A 21,591-nucleotide genomic window follows, 5' to 3' on the forward strand; every position below is an offset into this window, starting at 1 on the left:
GGTCTGTGCATATTATGTTCATCAAAGAAAGGACTAATTATAATGGCTGTTAAAGGCAAAGGAATCAGCACTGGCCCAATTTTTGGCACCTGTGTATGCCCCAAACAACAGAAAACACCAGCTCAGTGCAGTGGGTACTTCCTAAAGTCCTCCAGTCCTTCACTGATGCTTCCCTGTTCATTCTAAAAATCCTTCAGTTTAGCAAATTTTATAGGAAAGGATCTTACTCCTTAATGCCTGACAGTACTGCCACAAATCACAGCCATTGACCACAGTTTCCAAATTTATGTAGATTCACATGCTCCATAAAAAAATCCACACAAACCATAAACTCAAGGTTATGGCTAAACAGGATTTTAAAAGATGGACAAATTCCTTCCCTTGAATTTTATGTCCGATGCACAACTTTGACAAATTAAGAAAGTATAGCTGTTCTGCATGAAAGAGTAAAGAATCTGACATGTTTGCCTTGAAAGCTCTCAGGGCTGGAAATGCAGAAGCATACAGAACATCTAAAAAAGAAAAAAAAAAGTAAAATTAAATACTAGGAAAATGTTGTCATTACAATTTAAAAGATGGTATTGATGGGCTATGCTACCTTACTGTAAACTGGATCACCTAAAAGCAAAAAGGTGTTTGGAAATCCTCACTTTCAAGTGTCCTAAATAATATGATGTAGGTTTTTCTAAACAAAGTAAGTCCTAAGTTTTTTGTCTTAATAACTGACACTATCCCCTTAAATACCATTACCAAGGCTGTACATGTTCCTGCTGATGTTATCTGCTATGCTAGTGCACAAATAAGTAAACAAGGCAAAGTCATGTTGGCTACAACACTGTTAAAGCCAGAGTGGAAAAAATAATGAATGCTTGCCAAAAAGACAAAATTAGCAGGGAAAGCTTCTAAGACGGTATACAAACAATAGAGTGTGGAAAAGCAATTACTGAACGTGTTATTTTTACATTTAAGGCAAAGCATGTAAACAGGTAAATAATGAATAAGCAAGCAAAAAGGAACATAATAAGCAACTGTAATATAAACATGTATTTATATAGCACCTAAAACTTTGTACTGTCTGTGTTTGTTAGATTAAGTTAAAAGGGAAAATACACAGAACCAACCCCAAAAGGGTCAAATACGAAATATCAGTCAGCAGGCAAAATGCCAGGAAATTCCAACCGCCACAGTTAATAAAGAACTGAACAAAAGGATGAGCCTTAGATTGTTCTGTGAAATAAGAAGGCTTAGGCATATTAAAATGTATTTTTTACTCAAATTAATTCCAGAAGGGATGTCTCCTTAGAGGGTTGGTCTGATCTACCAAGCTTCAGCATGTTCGTGTTCAGGAGGGGCCAAAAAAAAGAACCTGCCTAAAATCTTGAGAGTAGTTATTCCAGTCAGCTGCATTAGAAGAGATTCCATAACTCTTATGTCAGTTTTCACAATATTAGAATCATATTAGGTCATTATTAATGCAATCAGTTGCTAGTTAGATATATTTGTAGTAGTAGTTAATGCATAGAGGTTAGAATTTATGCAGGAGTCCAGCAAAGGCAACAAATGGAAGCAGAATCTGTTCAGCTGAAATAATTCAGCAATTCTCAATCTATCAGATAATCATGTTCATATCAGAGTAATGTCTTTAAATCAAGTAAAGCAACAACACACATAATTAATACTGTTACTTCTCATTTCTTTTTTGGAACAGGCATATTTTTTGGAACTGCAAAGTGTTAAGCTGATTACATCGTTAATTGCTTCTTAGTAACTTTTATTCATCTCTTAATGCCTTCCATTTCCACTATATTTTTAACAGCTAAGCACAACTTCATAGCTAAAGAGGAGCAAATCAGCTTCAAAGACTGTGCTGAAGCTTTCAAATCTGGACTGACTACAAGTGGAATCTACACCTTGACAGTTTCGAACACTGTACAAGAAAAGAAGGTAGGATGGCTGTAAAGTGCTACCTAGACATACTGTATATGTTAAAGTTATTTGATCTGGTAAAGATCAAAGGCTAGTTAATAGTGAAGTTTATTCCATGGTGCATGGTGTTTTTTACAAGCATTTCATACTTAGAGATCTGAATATCTCACAGGAAGAAGGTCCTTAACATGAACTCTTGGCTCAGTTGAAATGAATGAACATTTTGTTGTTCACTTCATGCCAGAATTTAGTTGTTTCCACATAATTAACACCACTAAACCGATATAGTACTGTGATTTCTTTATAAAATCTCTAAGTCCAATGTAATTGCTCTGTGACAGTTCCCTGTCTTTCCTAAGTTCTTAGTCCCTTCATATGGCCAAGTCCTTTCTGGTGGGAAAAGGAGGTAAAATCAGGGGCATGGAAGTGTACTCAGTATAAACAATTTAATAGTACTGGACTCATGTATGGGTTCCAGTTCTTTGTTATGCAGATTTTTAAGGGCATTTGTGCAACAATTAGATTAGCAATCAGATCAGCACATGTGGAAAAGCAATTGATAAAACCCTGAGAGAGAAAGCACTTTTTCCCAAGTTTGACAGCAAAGGTTTGGAAATTAAGTTCACCAGTGACAAGTCTTTGAAATGCCAGAACTTCATCTGGGCCAAGCCAGCCTTTGTGATCTTTATCTTTACAAAGCTCTCAACTAAAGGAAATAAGCAATTTGTTTGTGTAAGATCTATAAAACACAATACATAAAACCTGTGATTTTTGCAGATATCGTTTACAGAATGATGATATCTGGAATCTGTTTCTCTTGGAGAGAAAAAAAAAGGCTGGTTTTCCTTTTGAATATTCTAGTCTATATTCAGCACATCTGTTTCACAACCAAATTAGTTAGATAAGACATAAAAAGTGTTTTATTATACATTAAGTGGTACAGTACTTAAATAACACAGATATCTACAATTACAATTTTAAGTGCTAAGGGAGATGCAGGTGTCTGCATCTCCAAAGTAACAGCTTGAGCAGTCTTTGTTAGATATCTCAGGAAGGGTTGCATTCCTTGAATCTCTTAATATTACTTCTCTCAAGCTTTTACCTTTGGTTTTAATTTTACTATTAAATATAATACAGAGAGCATTCCTACAAGCAGACACAAATGCATGGTATATTACAGAATGAAAATATCTGTCGTAAACCTTAACACTGCATTTTCAAAGGCATAAATGTTTAGGAAATTTAGATGACCTGAGAAGCCAGAGTAATGCACATTTCTGTAAAACTAAAACCCACCAGAATATTCTGTCCCTGAAGCAGACTTCCTAGAGTATAAAATATTAAATGTTTTACATTTGTACACTGAGGCATAAAACACTTAACAAAATTATCCAAGTTATCCATTTTGGTAATTGACTAGGTGAAAAAAAAAAAAGTAGTTAAAATCTAGTAATTTAAGTAAATCAGTAATTAATTTAATAATATTAAAGATTTATGACCTTATTCTGTCCACTTCAGATAGACTGATAAAGAAACTTTAAAAGGTAGTGAAGGTTTTGCTTACTATATGACATGAAAAACAAGAGACTAAAATGTTTTAATCTGATGCCGATTTTGTTTTCAATACAAATACAGATACATGAGGAGTTGTCAAGGGAAGTGAAGGTTTAGGGATAACCAACACATTACACCATTTTTAACTGTTGATGATGTGTATAGCCACTCAGACCAGGAAACAGAATGACCTTTTTTATTTGCCAAAAGTGCTGTGCTGCTGTTTATGTTTTCATCTTTTCCTCTTGTAACACCTTCTGACCTCCTAACAGGCTTATAAACAACTTCTGTGTAATCTGTAACTGATCCCACTTCACTAATTTGTCTCCCATCATAATCCAAAACTGAAGAATTGCGTACGAGAGCTGAGAGGAAAACAATTCTTTCATTCCATTAATATTTGCAAGCTTTCAAGCTTTCCTGTTCTGCACCAGCACAAAAGCTAAGTCTTTTTAGAAACACTGAGGGAAAAAAGCAAAAGACTGCTGACACAAGGAGAAATGACAGAGGCAAAGCCATGAGAGTCAATAGCTTCATGTTTACAGCAGTCAACTGAACTGATTAACCCCCTGTTCTTAACCAGACAGAATGACCGAGTTTGAATGGCCCTGATACATTTCCACAACTATTACCAATGTATTACCTCAAATCTTAAAGCAGTGTCTGAAGCAGTGGCTAAGCTCTTCCTCATTTCTACTCCCGATGAGTTGAATTTTTTTCCAAGAACCATCATGCATTCCAAGCCAAGGCCTTTTAAACCAAAATATTATTGCACAAAGTCATTTGGGCAGGTGTGAATTTCTCAATAAAATGGATGTGCATAACTTTCCTAAAATGTGGTCATCCAGACAAGTGGCTAGGCATGTCAAAAAGAGCCTATGCCATGGATCTTATGCCTAAAATACACGTACACAAATTGTTTCCAATGCCAAGCATTCAAAAAGAGCGCATATGTAGCTTCTCTGAAGAGGTCAGATGAGGTCAGGTTTTTTAGGTGAATTTCAGAAGTCTAGAAACGACATGCAGAGCTCTTTTTCCCCGGAACAAGGAAACCAAGACCACAATTCTTATCTAATCAGACCTCTAAGAGCTAGAGATAGCAAAGTAGTGTTGAGACATCAGCCAAAAGTGGTGCACAGATCACCAACCACACTTGACTTGGTATAAAAAGTTTACTGGATCTTCATCCTGATAGCCAGAGCCTTACCATTCAGAAAGTAGGTCTGAAAACACTTACATCCCAAATATCCTACTGTACAAGGGAAAAAAAAAAAAGAAGAAGAAAAATTACTTGCTCTAAAAGTCAGCTTCTTAAACAGTGATGACATCTAATTGACCACTCACAGCTTACAGGCTGATCATCTTTGGGAAGGGGACTGCTTCTGGTTACATGTATCTTACAGTATATTACAGTGTTCAAAAATACAGCACTGATCATTAGCTGGAGGTGAAAAATAAAAACAGCTGACCTGATCTCTCACAGAGCTACAGCTGCTAGAACTGTAAGTACTGAAGCAGTTCATAAGACAAATCAAATATTCCCCCTGCCAATTTGTTGTAATTTGAGAGACTAATCTCTCTATTCTTTTTGGCATCTGTTTGAAGACTCCTGCTGCCTGCCTAATCTTGGTATCTATTTTTACTAGTTTTATGATATGCTACATTTCTTCCTTTTGAATATAAAACCTAGGTTAGGCTGAAAGGTCAAAAGAGTTCTGTTTTAGTAATGAGTGCTAGGGAAAGCCTTATGTCCATATCATTTTACTGGAGAATTAAGATTTTTTTTTTCAAAGCTGAAGTCCAAATAAATGTTTCCTCTCCCCTCATCTTTCACATACTTCATGAAGAAATTGTTCCCTCTGAGAACTAACACAGCAATGAATTGTGTTTATTTTAAACTGAAAAAAACCCAAACCCCTTTCCTTAACCTTCATTTTACTGAATAGCCTACTCCCATCCTTACTGCTTATAACTATGTACCGTTCACTTAAGCATTTGCAGTAAAAAGCAATAAAAATTAATCACTTTGGTTAACTTTCTTTATGTTATCTTTACTGCCATTTTTCTTCATTGACTTGATTTTCTTTCCCCAAATAAAAATCATTTTCCTAGTTTTACAGTATTTTCATCTTGTTTAGACAGAGAATTGTTTCTAGGGAAATCCTGGAAAGCAAAGTATGATTTTGTCAGTAAAGCTACACAGATTAGGGCTTGAAAGACAAGAGTTCTGGACTGCCAGAGAATCCTGAAAGCTAAATATGTCACTGTATGATGATTATTTAATAGATGATAAAAATAATTCTCACTTTTTAGCTAATTCAAGGGAGTAAGTGTACCACTATGGAGTATAGCAGTTAGAAACCATACACTGAAATCTCAAACAGAAATAATCTTCTCATCTTTTAAAACAGTTAGGATGACACTAGAAGATAACATAATGAGTACATTCCCTTTGCCTGTGTCACATTTTCCACCCAAGAAAGAAAAGAATTTCCTTTTCCAAGGCTATAAAACTGGCACTTACATATGACTTACATTATTATACTTTTTTAACGTGGAGAAATTTTTCTCCCAAATTTACATAAACTTTACAATACTGTTACTAGTATGAAAAATCTACATGAGATTTGTATGGACTTCTCTGATTGCTTATTATTTAAGTTCTTACTAAATTGCTTCCCCATTGGGGAACAAATTTGCAGTACCCTAGCATTAATCCCAAAGAGTCCATAGTGTCTATGCAAGCTAGTTGTCTTACCATTCACATACAAAATAGATACTGGCTCTAACAGGAATATTTTGGGGAAGATACTCAGTGTCATTCACTGTTCGAGTTTCTCGTTAGAACTAAATAAAGTGCTATTTTACAGCATTGATATCTTCAAAGTAATTATTCCAGCTAAATTGAAATTTAGATTGGCATCAATGAAATTGTGTGTCACATTAAAAAACATCAGTTCACTTCTCTGATAGCTCCAATCAGACTGCTCAAGTGGCCCATGTAAATTATTAGGCAGCATTCCTTTGCAAGTAGTTAAACACTACTTGTTTCAGAGTAGTATAAAACAGTTTTATTCTGAACCTGGCTCCTTATACTGTCCATTCAGTGGTGTGAAGCTTTAGAGTCCAAAAACTTTCTCCACAACCAATGATGTCTGACCACTGTTAAATCAGCATTTTCACTTGTAATGATGCTTAATGAAGTATCTGCATCTGCTTCAGCCCATCACTAGCTTCACCCTTCATAGCCTCCCATAGAAATTAATCTTAACATATGCATTGCACATCCCATAAATTCACTTTATAAGACAGATGGATTATCTTTTAGACTACCTTATCTTCATCCTTTCCTTTCCAAGGCACTTTTTACTTTACTGTTTTATTAAATATCATTTATATGCTATTACCAAATCTTTACTGATCATTAAATACACAGGTCAGTAAAACAAACAGAAAAACACCTGGAGGTGTTCACTGCCAGGTTGGATGGGGCCTTGAACGACCTGGTCTAGTGGAAGCTATCCCTGCCCGTGGCAGGGGGGATTGAAACTAGATGGTCCCTTCCAACCCAAACCAATCCATGAATCTATGACTCTGAGTCAGATTTGATGATTAGTGTATGACTTGTTTGCAGTTTGAATTATCTGTTTGCGTTATTCCCATTCCAACAAAATCTAAGTTTGAACTGAATACCTCAGACTTTTGCATCTCTAAAAGCTTGCAGACTAATTACAGGCCAAAAAAACTTTTCATTATCCTTTATTTCATTGTTGTTTAGTTCCATTTTTATGGTAGTATTAATAAATCATAAATGGTTCCTTGCAGCTAGTAGCAGGGCTTGTGTATGTGAAGGAAGAAATTTATTCTGGAGTGGGTTTTGGTCAGGCATTGGAATGGTCTGCCCAGGGAGGTGTTTGAATCACCAACCCTGGATGTGTTTAAAGGTTGTTTGGATGTGGTACTTGGGGATATGGTTTAGGGGTGAACCTTGCAGAGTAGGGTTATCAGCTGGACTTGGTGATCCTGAGGGTCTTTTCCAACCTGAATGTTTCTGTGTTTCTGTGACTTGCATACAGCAGTGCAAATTAAAGTTGCTGCTTTCAATTAAATTCCAGTCACATGATGTAATTTAAGAACTAATCCCTAATCCAATTATTTTTCCTTGTTTGTGTTTTTTGGGGTTTTTTTTCAATCTTTACTAAAAATCTCCAATTGACTATCTCACCATTCTCTGACGCTGAACAAAGAGCTTAGATACAACCTTAAAATATAGTATCTGCCTCATATTTCCAATATGTTACAGCACAATGAAACACTAACAAGATTAATAATTGTATCTCAAGGGCTTGCTTTCTCTTCAGAAGGATGATACCTTTGAAAAGTGTATGTGTCCCTGTTTGCCCTGAAAATACCTGGTTTAATTTACGAACCTATGTGTGTATGTAACAGATGTACAATACACAAACATGGAAATACATTTATATCCTAAAAGAGCCAACTATATCCAAAATTTAGTAAAGAGCACAATGAGTTCTTTAGATGACATACAAAACTTGCCACAGTGCAGAAGGAAACTCTGGCTTTTCTGAAGTCGTACTTTCTCAGAGATTTTCCAGGATGCCTAACAGTTCAGAGAACTGAGAGCACTCACAAGACAGTCTCCCATAGCATTAGGTACAAAAAGACAGCTTCAGTGGCATTCAGTCATGATTTGTGGCATTTATAAACACACTGTGAGAATCAGCAGTAATAAGTTAGATAAGAAGGAAGACCACTGAGAGGTTTTTCTAAATAAAGGAAACATCCAAATTAGAATGCAACACTGGAGTGCATGTGTTTGTTTTGTTTTTAATTAATCTGTACAGGTGAGAGATCCTATCAAAATTTGAGAAGCCAAATTTTGGCTCCGCTCTTGTAAATGGGAAGATGCAACTTCACTTACTTGATGAAAGACCTAGAATACAGATAAGCCAATTTAAAACCTCTTCAAAGATATGAAATAATTCCAAGGAAGATTCAGAGTTTCAATGTCTTGGTATAAAGTGTTAAAAAAAGAGAATTAGCCTTCCCAGTGAGAGAAACTAGAGCTTTAACTGTGAACTCTCCAAATAGGAATACTTGCACAAGTGTCAAGTGTTAGGGCTGGGCCGGCCACTAAACAAGTGACAGAAACTCTCTATTGCCCCCTCTCCCTTCCCAAAGGGGAAGAGAAAGACAGACTTACAGATTGGAAAACTAAACAGCTTTAATGAAAATAATAACACTGAAAGGAAATATATACAAAATAGACACAAATCCAGTATTTAACCCAGCCGCACTGATGGCAATTACATCACCATCACCACCAGTGCCATGGGTAGGCACTAGGGAAGTCCCAGACTGGACTCAGTGGCAGACAGGAACCAGATTCAGGACCTGGATTCAGGAATGCTTGGACTGGGACTGAAGAACATTTTTGATCTCTCAGCTTTACACAGAATATGATGAATATGGAATGGAAGACCTTGTTGGTCAGTTTAGGGTCACCTATCCTGTCCGCAGCTCCCCACAGGTGCTACATCTTTACTTTACACACCCCAACATGGTACACAAGTGGAAATAAAAATGTATTTCAGTTTGCTCACTGCCCAAATTTAACAGCATGTATCCTCTGAAAAGCCATGGATTTGAATGAATCTCTCACAGAAAAGATGGAGAAGTGAAAGCATTTTTATGAGAAATATTTCATCAGGATACAAACAACAACAACAACAACAAAAAAAACCCCAACAATCAGTGCAAGAGTGAGGGACATAATCAGAAGCTACATTCATTTTTTTTTCTCTTCTTTTAACACCAGCTACCACCTATTTTTCAGGTGCCATTTGCATTCTGTTAAGGGTGATATGTACACTAAGGAATCACACTTATTTATGGACAACTACAACTGATTTGTATGAAAGCTATGAAAACCACATTTTGCATTTGCACACTTTAAAACTCGCCACCCCAGAGAACTGTGCAAAGTAGCCGATTTGTATTTTTGTTTTTCCATGACTGCATGCCCTTATGCTCTTACCTGCTTACTCTGGTAGGCCTATTGTGACATGGAAACTGGTGGAGGAGGTTGGACAGTTATTCAGAAACGTGAAGACGGTAGCGTGGACTTTCATCGGACATGGAAAGAGTACAAGATGGTAAGCAATCTTTTCTGAAGCCTTAATACTAATTGTTACCATCTGAAATCTAATATAATAAAGTTACATTAAGAGCAGCCTTCAAACGTATGCAGGTTTTAGAAGCTTGTCCTTAAATGATCACTTAGAAAATATCAGAGTAGTATTAGTTTGCCTAAGCAGACTTGCAAGTGTGATGTTTGTGTCTAAAGAGAAACCTCACTTTCATTTAACCAGCTGTTCCATGATGTCCATATCTTTTGTGTTATCTGTATTTATGTTTCTAGTGGCAGCAGTAGAAAGTGCTCCAAATCTACCAAGTAATATTAATTCACTATTTCATATTCATGAGCTTGTCTTTGTTAAAATTACCTTTTTGATACAGATCTATAACTTCCACTTTCTTACTTGAAAGACTTAAACTTAAAATTTCATAAAGTGATAAATTCAAACTCAAAACACCCCAAGAAAACAAAGCTATTAAATTATACAACTTGAATTACAGGGATTTGGTGACCCTGCTGGCGAGTATTGGCTGGGAAATGAGTTTGTTTCTCAACTGACTAATCAGAAGCGTTATGTTCTTAAAATACACCTGAAAGACTGGGAAGGAAATGAAGCATATTCAATGTATGACCACTTCTCTCTAGCAACTGAAGAACTAAAATACAGGTAAGTAGAAATATCAAATCAGAATAATAAAAATAAAATCTGGTAATAAAAATGCTAAACTGTTGTAGATGTGTGACTTTATTTCATACAAATTACAATTTTTTCAGTTTGCTCAGAAAATGTTTGCTCCTTTTTTTTTAGCCTATTGCTTAAAACAATCAATTTCTTTTTTTGCAATGGAGAGAATGTGTATTTTACTAATGTACCCCAGGTGAGTGTAATACATAAGATCCAGAAAGTATGTTATAAGATAGGATACACGTGCCAGTATAGCACGTAGCAGTGTACAGTCTTCAGGGCAACAGAAAACTGTCTGCAGTTGCTATCAAATCCTGATTCTTCACAATACATTTCTGGAAGGTGATGACTAAGATGAATAACACTGCAAAGAGATTTTTCACTTAAGTCAGTGGCTATTAGGAGCTGTTCTGTTGTCATGAAGAGCACACTGATGTAATGCCACCTTTCCCTTCTGTGATTCTCAAAGAAAACTATCCTGCCTATGAAAATGAAGCTAATAGCAAATGTGCAGTCTCATGCTCCTAAGTTATCATTTTTAACACCAGATTTTAATAGACCTACTATTTGTGCTCCCATCAATCTGTAAAATGTCATGCTTCTTGATTTCTTATGCATTTAGTTAAAAGATGAAATAATATACATTTATAATAAATACTTTATATATAAATAATTATTACAGTATTTTACCTTTGAAATAGGATAGTATTATACATTTTTGAAGTATCAGCTACAGCTGAAATATATGGGCAGTTCACACTTCATTTTCCAGGCTGACTGTAAATGCAGTAAATCGTGGTTGATTGGTTATGGAATAAATGAGACACTACAGATGCCTTCCTGCTACATGGCCCATGACATGTTTCTTTGTAAGTCTTACAGATTCAGGGAGCTTCATGTGACAGAACAGAAAAATTGTCTGTATTTAGATCAATTTCTCCAAGTTTTTCTAGCTGTTGAGAGAGAACCAATGCAGTTATTTCAAGTCCTATATGCAAAGCAATCCTAAACTATCAGAATCTCACCCCCACCCAAAATGCTAGATCTTAATGCCTTAGTAGTATACAGTTGTCTGAACTCCAAAGCAAATATTTTTCCATCTGGAAACAGTCAGAATCTACAGCAGAGATTTTTTTTTTTCCAAGTAATGCTTCAAAATAGCTATAAAGGCAGCATTTGCAATACAGGTCACTACCCCTGTCCATTTACAATATTAAAAGAAATACTGGCTGAAAATTAAGATGGTTTTCTGTAAGTAGATACTTTATTTTAATATGCAACCAAACATGGAATGCATCATAAAATGCAGTGGTTTAAAGACTATATTTAACATTATGAAAAAGAAAGAGAAAAAAATCTAACTAGTCAATTAAAAGCACCTTCCATTACATTAGGAACACTAATATGTTCAGAATGCTGGAAAGGAGAAGTTGACCATGAAACTGAAATTTCATAGATTCATAAAAATTGAGACCAGAATGAACTTGGAGTCAAACTTATCTCAAAACCAGGTTGCTCGGGGCTTTATTTAGCTGGGTCTTGATGCAGTGAAAACTGCTTGTCTGTCCTCATGGTGAAAAATGTATTCTTGATAGACAGTCAGAAACTCTCATTTCAGTTTATATCTACTGCCTCTCATCTACTGTTAGACTAAGCCACACTTCTAAAAATAGAGTAATAGTAAGAAATTTATGATATTCTGCTTAGATTAGACTTCAAATGGTATTTGAAAATCAAGCCAAGGCTCAGACATTATACTTGGAACCTTGAATACTCTTAATAGCTGACTTACAGAATATTGAACTCACCTTAAGAAAACCCACAGTATTTAACCTTTTGAAAAAAGATTTTAAAGAAAATCTGTAATGAGCTGAACTTTTGAACCCTAAATGAATAAAAATTAATTCATTCTTAATATTTTAAAAGAAGGAATATAAAATGGGTTAAAATAATCAAACTACCAAAGACAACTTCTATCATAAACAGAGAATTACATGCAAGATGAAGACTGATCTGGGGACAAGTTAATTCTCACATAACTAAATTTCCTCCTCTGACAAGGATGAGCTATTTGATACAGAAATGCAATCATGAAAAAGAGATACTATGGGAGCATAAGGTTCCAGTCCTAGTTGAAGGTAACACAGTAATAACTGTGTAATTGCCTCCCCTGTTTGATGCTGTCTCTCCTCAGTGAGACTGCATCTACACCTGTGTAAGCAGATACAAACAGCAGCAGCCTCACTGAAAGCTTACCTGGGCAGGGAATTGAAGCAAACTTGAATTCCCATGATTTATTTAACACTAATAAATATATGAAGGATATGAAAAGAAAGAGTAATTAGGATAGTGGAAAGGGAAATACTTAGAAACTCCTTAAATATCAGTTACTGGTTGGTAATTAATAGTCTATGTAATGCTATTATCTATCATAGATGCAAAGCTGTAATGCTACATTGCCATGTTGTGCCAACAACAAAACAGGGATTCTTGTTTTAAACTTTTGAACTTTATTTTTTAAAAAAGTAATTGCACATAATGTACACAAGGTATTAGAAATGATGACCTATATGAAGAATTCCAGGAGTTACTTTGTACCTGCTGTCATTGTCTTCTAATTTGACATGAGCAAAACAAGCATCTCTACAAATGTGGAGGCTGTTCCTTACAATATTGTGCTGACCGTTTCTGCTTGTATGAGAACATTATGCTTCAAAACAGCTTACAACAATACATTGTCCAGAAAAGAACTCAGCTATCTGAACAGGATATTTATTGCAAACTATTCCATCATTACTTTGCAGATCAACTAACATTAATTTCCACGTAATAATTGTTTTTTCCATTCCTCACTCCTACAGGATCTACCTTAAAGGACTTACTGGGACAGCGGGCAAAATAAGCAGCATAAGCCAACCAGGAAATGATTTTAGCACAAAGGATGCAGACAATGACAAATGTATTTGCAAATGTTCACAAATGCTAACAGGAGGTAGGAATGTTTTTTTGTTTCTCCGTCTTCCTATTTTTATTGGCACTGAAACTGTCTATGAGATAAATAGTGATATTTTGACTTAGTAAATTTTGACCATTGGAGAAGTCCAACATTTCACAAATGGAAACACTGGCATAGTGACTTCAAATGAAATATTTTATCGTTTGACAAAGGATAAAGTAAAACAAGAAAAGTTAAAACTGGAAGGAAAAGAAGTCTCAAAGTTGGGGTACAGGAAAGTCTGTAGTTGTGGAACTAATTTGAGAGACAGCAGATTCTATTTCCTAGGAAAGAGGTAACATTCAGAGATCAAATCACTTAATTACCCCTACCCTCTCCAAAGCCTGTTTTAGCGATTCAGTTCATCAGTGAAATGGCTCCTGATTCTTTAGGCACAAACCCTTTCCTTAACTATGCAAAAGAGAAGAAAAAAACCCAAATCTGCTGTATACTGTACATGCCATAGAAGGGTACAAGTATTTAATCCCTTGTTTTAGTATAATAATGAAATAGCAAAGATGTACCAGACATATGCAAGATCTATGTTTTTCTAAATGACTGTTTACTAGTTATTGGCGTTATAGGTGCTATTTTTAATCTTGAACCACAGAAGCCATTCTCATTTGTCAATCTAGATTTCCACATTCTGAAATGTAAACAAGTCCTTCGTAAATTTGACTTCTCTTCCTGTTATCTCTTAAGAAATGGTTCATTTCCCTATAGCACAACTTGCAAGACAAAAGGCGTCTTTGGTTTATCTGAATGGATAATTGGATTACTGCCCTGAAAAACAGACCACATGCATTATCACCATCATAACAGAAGTATAAAAATATTTTCTTATTAATAAAAATAAATTTTCCTTATGACCCACCAACAGGTCTCTTTTTCCTTCTTACCAAGTTGCAGCACAGAGGTTTTGAACTGATCTGCACAGAGAACCAAAACAGATAGCTGAGTTAATTCTCTAAAGAGAAATAAGGAAGGAGTTGAAATCTGAACAGGAATTTACTGAAGAGCAGATAAAAACCAAAGACAACGCAATACAATTACAGTTCAAGTCTTGACTTGAACTATAGTGTTCAATACTGACAATAAATTAAGCTTCTTGCTTGTAAACTAGAATGTACTACATAAGCTTCAAGAATATGTAATACATAAATACATTTATTTTCTGTGTTTGAGGCAAGTATTTTATACTGAAACTGCCAAATCATAAGAGTGAAAACCTGGGGTTAGATTTCTTTCTTATTTCACAAGAACAAAGTGTCCTTATATAAAACACTTGTGTTGATGTTTCTCTTTGTTTTCTGTCTTGCAGGATGGTGGTTTGATGCATGTGGTCCTTCTAACCTTAATGGAATGTATTATCCATTACGACAGAACAACAACAAGTTCAACGGTATCAAGTGGTACTATTGGAAAGGCTCAGGATACTCTCTCAAAGCCACAACTATGATGATTCGACCAGCAGATTTCTAAATGCTTTTGCATGATGTGAATTATGCATTGTATAATCTTCAAAGACTTCATTTGCTGAGTATATAAACACACATCTGCAACTTGTCTCATTTTCAAGCCCAGAAAATATGTGTTAGTATTCTGAAGGGATCATGTTCAGTACAATCCTGAATTGCAATAAGCTTGATCAGCTAAATCTCATATTACTCAACCACACACAAAGTCTAAAGCATCAACCTGATACAGCAGTGATTTGACCAAACAACTGAATAAAAAGAGCATCCAAGGAACTGTCACACAACTTAAGGACTGTGTTTTATTGATCATTTATGTTATGTATTTGTTAGTAAATAACTGGAACTGTGAAAAATACCTAAAATAGTTTTAGAAATATGCATTTTGCCTCATCACTGAACTTTAAACATTACTTCAATATAAAACACTTAACTAGATCTAGAACTATTTATCTGTGTCATGTTCGCCTTTTATGTACATAAAATTCTGTCCTGTAATTTGCTTAATATTGTACTTAAAGAATACATACTTTCTCTTCATGTAGTCTCCTAAATAACTTCTTACACTTATTCAGGGATTTATTTTTTTTCCCAATAGCCTGTATTACGTTATTTAACAAAGGACAAACACCATTTAAGTATTTTGCATTTATTCTTGGGAAATACTGTGCACAAAAAAAGGTAATCATCATTTTGTTCAGTTCATACCTGTTACAGTCATTAACTTACAAAAATCTCTGCAAGTTACAGCATAGCATGTATTTCCTTTCATTTTTATGAAGATTGCACCTTTTTTTTGTTGGGTTGGGTTTTTTTTTGCTTTCCTTGTTGTTTACCTGGAAAGCAACCGATCAGTACTTTATAAAGAGGGACAACGGCATTCCCACCAGATGCCCAGTTGTCTATGACAATCAGTTATCACCTGCTGCTGTAGTATGTCTACAGGGTTTGTAAAACTACCTTAAGCCAAACACATATGCATGTTCTTTGATACAATTAAATTTATGCTGTGACTTAGGATACAAATTACTAGATTTTAAAAGCAGGGGAAAAATAATCTGAAAGCTTTCAATGGTCAAACTCTTGGGTTTTTTAATTACTTCATTCCAGGAATTCTCCTCAAGAAGGCCCTCAATGTATGCCACAATATGACTGCTCTAGTGGGTGATTTCTGCCTTTTAAAAATTCCTATATGCTTTACAATTTTGTACACTGCAGTTCAGATTTAGAAGATATTTATTCACAAATCACACAAAGTTTTGTGGATTTTCCCCCTCAGATGAACTTTAGGTTTTAATTCTTATGCTTAATCTTTGTCTTACAGTAAGATTTTGGTAAAATTTTAGGACCGAATTAGTTACAAGGCAAGAACATCTCATAAAGCAAAACAAAACCCCAGACACACAGTTTCTGAAGGCTTACTTAATAAAAGGTGTTTTATCTTAAAAACAGTGCATGATTTTGAGAAAGATCAATGAAAACTCTTCATTTTACTGACAGTCACTAAAGCTGTTCTGAGAGTACCCCACCACTCACACCTCTATCACTGAAAATTACTACCCATTAGTCATCTAAAGGATAGCAGAGAAAAAAATACTTCTAATATCACTTCATGATCTGATTTTAAATAAAATTAATGTAATTCAACATTCATCAGCTAAAGAACTGCAAAAAACCCCCAATCTTCACTATATTTAACATTACAGCTTAATATTTTATTTTTTTCCTACCAAACTTGTAAGGATATACATATTACAAACAAACAAACAAATTACTTTCATGAACTTCTAAGAAATGCATTAAAGAGCAAGTCTACCAGACAGACACCAAGATAGTAATGGAGCTAGACATACCAAGAAGCACATGACATAAGTGGCTTTTTCAGCCTGGAGAAGAGGAAGGGAGGTCTTAAGCTGTCTACAACCACTTGATTGCAGACACAGGGGACAGAGTCAGACTCTTCTTGGAGGTACACCACAACGGCATAAGAGGCAGCAAACACAAGTCAGAATTGTAGAAATTGGCTTTTCTTTTTAATTTATTAATTTATTAACATTAGGGTAGACTGGACAAGTCCCTTGCAGCAGAGCGTTCAACTACAGAACCAAATGGTCCTTAATGAGGTGTCCCTGCCCATGGTGGGGAGCTGAAACTAGATGATTCTTGAGGTCCCTTCTAACCCTAACAAGTCTATGATTCTATGACATTTAACAGAAATGCTGGGTCTAGATGACTTATTTCTCAGGGAATGCTGGCTCTTCCCATGACAGAGGGTTGGAACTAGGTGGTCTTTAATGTCCCTTCCAACAGAAACCATATGAATTAATCAGATAATTTAAAAAAATAAAATACAATATCTGACATATATTTAAGAAAAACTTCTTTAAAACCATGATGGAATCTGGCATAGTAGGAATGCTCAACCTGGCAAAGGAAAATGGCACTAACTTGTGGTTGAAATTAACCTTCATTATTTTAGTAAGAAAACTCCACATGACAAGAATGATTAAATATTGCATGATTAGTTTTGGTTTGCTGGGAAAAAAAAAATCTTTGTAAGATTTAAGGGCTTTTTAGATGCCTTCTAGGAAACTGATCGAAGATACTGGTGTAGCCACTGCTTCATAAGACCTTCCTTTTTTTAATATAAAAGAGTAATTTATAAAGACCAATGCAAAATTTCAGAGTGAGTATCTTTTAAAATGACATTTTATCTACATGATATTGCATGACAAACTGCAAACTGCAGTGAAGTGAGAGGAGGACATTTTGGAAGGAATGCAATTAATAGGAGAAAGAAGGCTGCAGCAATTGCCTTGGACATGGTACAAACAATTAAAACATAACAGCAAGATAACCCCTTCTTTTAATTCCTTCCTAGAATCAAATAAACAATATATAAAACTAGAACACACTTCCAATTTTTCTGAATACTTCTTGGAAGTAGAAAAGAAATGACAAGAAAAGAAAGAGAATATAGGAACAGAAAGAATACATAGAATACATAGAATAAACCAGGTTGGATGAGACTTTCAAGATCATCGTGTCCAACCCATCAACCAATCCAACACCACCCAAACAACTAACCCACGGCACCAAGCACCCCATCAAGTCTTCTCCTGAAAACCTCCAGTGATGGTGACTCCACCAATTTTTCCTAACATAGGCATAATTAATGTTCAAATAATAATAATATCTTTAAAAATAAGGTATCTGTTACAGTAAGAAACCAGAATTACTCCAGAAGGGAATGACTAGACTCACCTTGGACTCTGAAAGAAACGTTTATTACAAACAAGAAATTCAGGTTCTAAGCACAACCATAACCTCCCTCAATTTTATCTTCTCACCATATCTCAAGCCCTCCTTAGTTCTGCTTTAGGAATAACATTTGTAAACAGAATCTAAGAAACAACTCTAAGAGAAATCCCTTCCAAAGAATATACTTTCTTACTGATAGCGTATTTGGTTATTAAACGAGGTAGTCTGAAAAGACAAAGACAACTCAGAACAGCTTAATCTGAAGCATTGTGTCCTTTCTTCACACAAATACAGAAAAGAGGGAGAAAAACATGCTTCATATTTTACAAATTAAGTGAAAAGGGCTCATTTCAGAGTAACTTAGTTTTCTTGCACTTTGAGAACTGACAATTTATAATCATTAAACAGTCTTCATGTTACACAAGTAAATTTACATAAATTATAGATTTAGAAAGAATGTTGAATGTGAGTTTGTGACAGTTAATAAAATTACAGCAAAAAAGTTCATCCCCTATTTAGTGTTCTTTCTTCAACCCCCCTATGAAAGTCTGAGAAACAAGTAGCAGATGATAATACACTTAACCAGCTGTCACAATGTAAGAGAAACTGTGAAACCTTTTCTTGGAAAAACTATTACAGTGACAGGCTAGTAACCTGCTAGAATTCTACTTGTTCTAAAACCAAAGCAAACCTAGAGTTTAATCATCTGTAATACATGGATTGCAGATACAGTCATGACTGCACAGATACACCAGGTCCCCACATACGTATTTCTGCACTAGTTCACAGTTCAGTACTTTGAGAATAATTATTGAACACAGAAAAATGCTTAATTTTACCTACTTAGTAGTTTTGAAAGCCCACAGAATTTTTCCATTACCTAAGCAATTTCTGGACTGAAAATACTGAGTCCATGCCTGAATAATGTTTCTGTTAGGTAATAACATGCCTCTCCAGTTTATATACAACCACAGATAGAAATAAATTATTCCACAAATAAAATAAATGACATTTACACTTAAATAAGAAAGTAGTTTATTCAGACATTAATTGGTGGATCAATTTGTTGCATTTTAGCAAAGTTTTTGCATACACTTCAAAAAGTAGTGGAAGGAGAAACTAACTCCTTATAATATTTGCATAGGGAAAAAAAAAGAAAGAAGAAGGATTTTTTTTTCTAGTAGGCCTTCTTGTTCACAAAATCAATTTAGATAGCAAACAATTTTCCAGACAAAAGAAAGTTCACAAACTTAGAGTCATTAAACTTACAGGAGCTGCAGGGAAGCCGAATGAAAGCTCATAAGGTTCCTCTGAGATCCGATGGTCCAGTTCTAGAGACATTAAGTGGTAAGTTGAATTCATTTAATTTCTATGACAGCAAACTCTGAATATGTAATTAGAGGTAACTGTAGTTCCAGCAGTTAGTTTGGTATTTTGTTTATCCGGCGAGTCACTGGAAAAGCAAGCAATTGGAAAGATAAAATTTTTACCACTGAAACAAACTGTTAAAACACTGAAGTTATATTCCTATATCAAACATCTGAAAATGCAACAAATGGACCAAAAAATTACTTTATCTAGTAATTAAATATCATATTAAATCTAAAAATAAGATTAAGCACATAATAAATCAATGGCCATAAAAATTATTCAAAACCTAATAATGGATTCCAGTGTTTAAGTCTAGAAAACTATAGTAGCAGTAAAGACTTCAACTTGTGATTTTAAGTTGTACATTTTAAGGTGGTATCTGTGTCTATTTTCTACAATTTACAATAAGAATCTTGACATGTATTAGCTTTATACTTACAGCTGTACATATCTATTACATATAAAAGAAACTTGCTAATCCAAACCATTTCTCTTTTAATCACAGTATATATCAGCTTTCACTGAACCAAGAAAATTGTAATTTCAGATACAATTCCTAGAGACATGCTGCATGATAATAATGTCTTTGTAAGTAATCTTCAGCAGGAACAGATGTACATGCTGTATAACATGTACATCATGTCCTTACAATACCAAAATGATGTTTGTACCAAGAGTAGCTGGCAAATAACCCAAAAAAGATTAAGGCATAAACCCCCCAAATCAGTTATGATTAGCTAATCCCATTCAACTTTCCAGGCCAATTTTACAGTAAAACCCTCTATCAATCCTTGCAGTATTTACAGAATTTTGTTTAGAAAAATCAATTTTGTTTATCTTAACAAAAGATGGATTAATGGTTGTCCATCATGGTTCTGGAATTGAGTACAAAAGCATTGTATGTATTTTCCTAGAAAAAAAGAAAATTAGATGCAGAGATCATGATCAGATCCTGCATTAAATAATTAGGTCACCAATGACTAAAACATTCTGTTATCATGAACACAGAGGCAAGAGCTCTCCATTCCAAGTTACTGAAAGTTCAGTTCTGGCATTAGCACAACATATTTTCATAGCAATACTAAAAATAAAAACATGCTTCAAATTCATGTAGGGCAAAACCAAGTTATGATTTGCAATATTATTCTTAAGTAAACTATATTTTCTTGTTGAGTCATATCCTCATATTCAACAGTTCTTCAGCCTGTGGAAAAAAATCATTAAGAAAAGCTGAAACACTTCAGAAGGGTTTATATTGATAAAAGTTATCTAGGAGTTTTCAAAAGTCCAGTTACAAAAGATTTAGTTTAAAAGGTAATGATAAAGCAGTACAGTATGCATCAAACAGAAATGCTGGATATAGGAGTATCAGAAATTAGAAAAAACTGCTGATAACATTGAGATATTAAGAATGTAGCAGATTCTAGCAGAATGCAGACTTGCTGAGTATCCATGCAAGAGGGAAGTAAGGAGGGAAGCAGAGAAGCATAGCTTTTCTGTGGAATTCCCACAACCTTAAAGAATGTTTTCCCTTGGCTTTTGGACTCTAGAATCGAGTTGATCAATCTCCTGTTACTGTGTCCTCAAGCATCTACTATTCTGTCTAATTCAGTAGCAAGCAACCTCTATGGCCTTCACCTCCAAAAAAATACTTTACAGGTTATACAGCCTTGGTGCAGTCATCCTGTGCATATCATAGAATCACAGAATGATCTGAGTTGGAGAGGATCTTAAAGAGCATCTATTTCTAACCCACTGCCATAGGCAGGGACACCTCATCTATGCTCTTTTATTCACAGTATACAGAATATTTATGCCACACATCAAGTTCTTAGGGGCCTGAAAACACATTGTTTGGCTAGTCATTAAGGCCTCTTACCCATACAACTAGGACAGTGAACAATAATATGATATTTGTACTTAAATAACTAATCTTGAAATATGCAAATGGGAGTACTACGAATATTAAATGTCTAACAGTAAATTTTATATTTTTCTAAGGTCCATTTCTAAAAAATATAATTTTAAGTTTTCTCAGAAGGAAAAAAAAAATTATTGCAGTCTAAATTATGTCCCAATGCTACTAGTCAAAAGATAGAGGTAAAGAATATTTCAGCTTCTTAAATTGTTGAAAAACATCTTCCAAAAGACAATCACTACTCTT

The 21,591-nt window shown here is 34.8% G+C and overlaps 2 protein-coding genes across 3 annotated transcripts in view; one reads left to right on the plus strand and one right to left on the minus strand.

Moving 5' to 3' along the window:
* Positions 1-15,523, plus strand: part of ANGPT2 (angiopoietin 2) — a 40,246-nt gene extending 24,723 nt beyond the window's left edge. For both annotated transcript variants that reach the window (XM_009904176.2, XM_054179966.1), the window contains 5 exons: positions 1,817-1,944; positions 9,555-9,656; positions 10,141-10,307; positions 13,187-13,317; positions 14,642-15,523. In XM_009904176.2, the coding sequence (XP_009902478.1) occupies positions 1,817-1,944; positions 9,555-9,656; positions 10,141-10,307; positions 13,187-13,317; positions 14,642-14,802 (689 nt within the window). In that variant the 3' untranslated portion in view covers positions 14,803-15,523. The remainder of the gene's footprint in view (positions 1-1,816; positions 1,945-9,554; positions 9,657-10,140; positions 10,308-13,186; positions 13,318-14,641) is intronic.
* Positions 15,524-18,245: 2,722 nt separating this feature from the next.
* MCPH1 (microcephalin 1) overlaps positions 18,246-21,591 on the minus strand; it is a 35,579-nt gene continuing 32,233 nt past the window's right edge. Inside the window, exons 11-12 of the mRNA XM_054180176.1 lie at positions 19,326-19,401; positions 18,246-18,281 (exon numbers count right to left, since the gene is read on the minus strand). Coding sequence (XP_054036151.1) covers positions 18,246-18,281; positions 19,326-19,401 — 112 coding nt within the window. The remainder of the gene's footprint in view (positions 18,282-19,325; positions 19,402-21,591) is intronic.

This window comes from Dryobates pubescens, chromosome 3, assembly GCF_014839835.1.
Source record: "Dryobates pubescens isolate bDryPub1 chromosome 3, bDryPub1.pri, whole genome shotgun sequence".
Lineage (NCBI taxonomy): Eukaryota > Metazoa > Chordata > Aves > Piciformes > Picidae > Dryobates > Dryobates pubescens.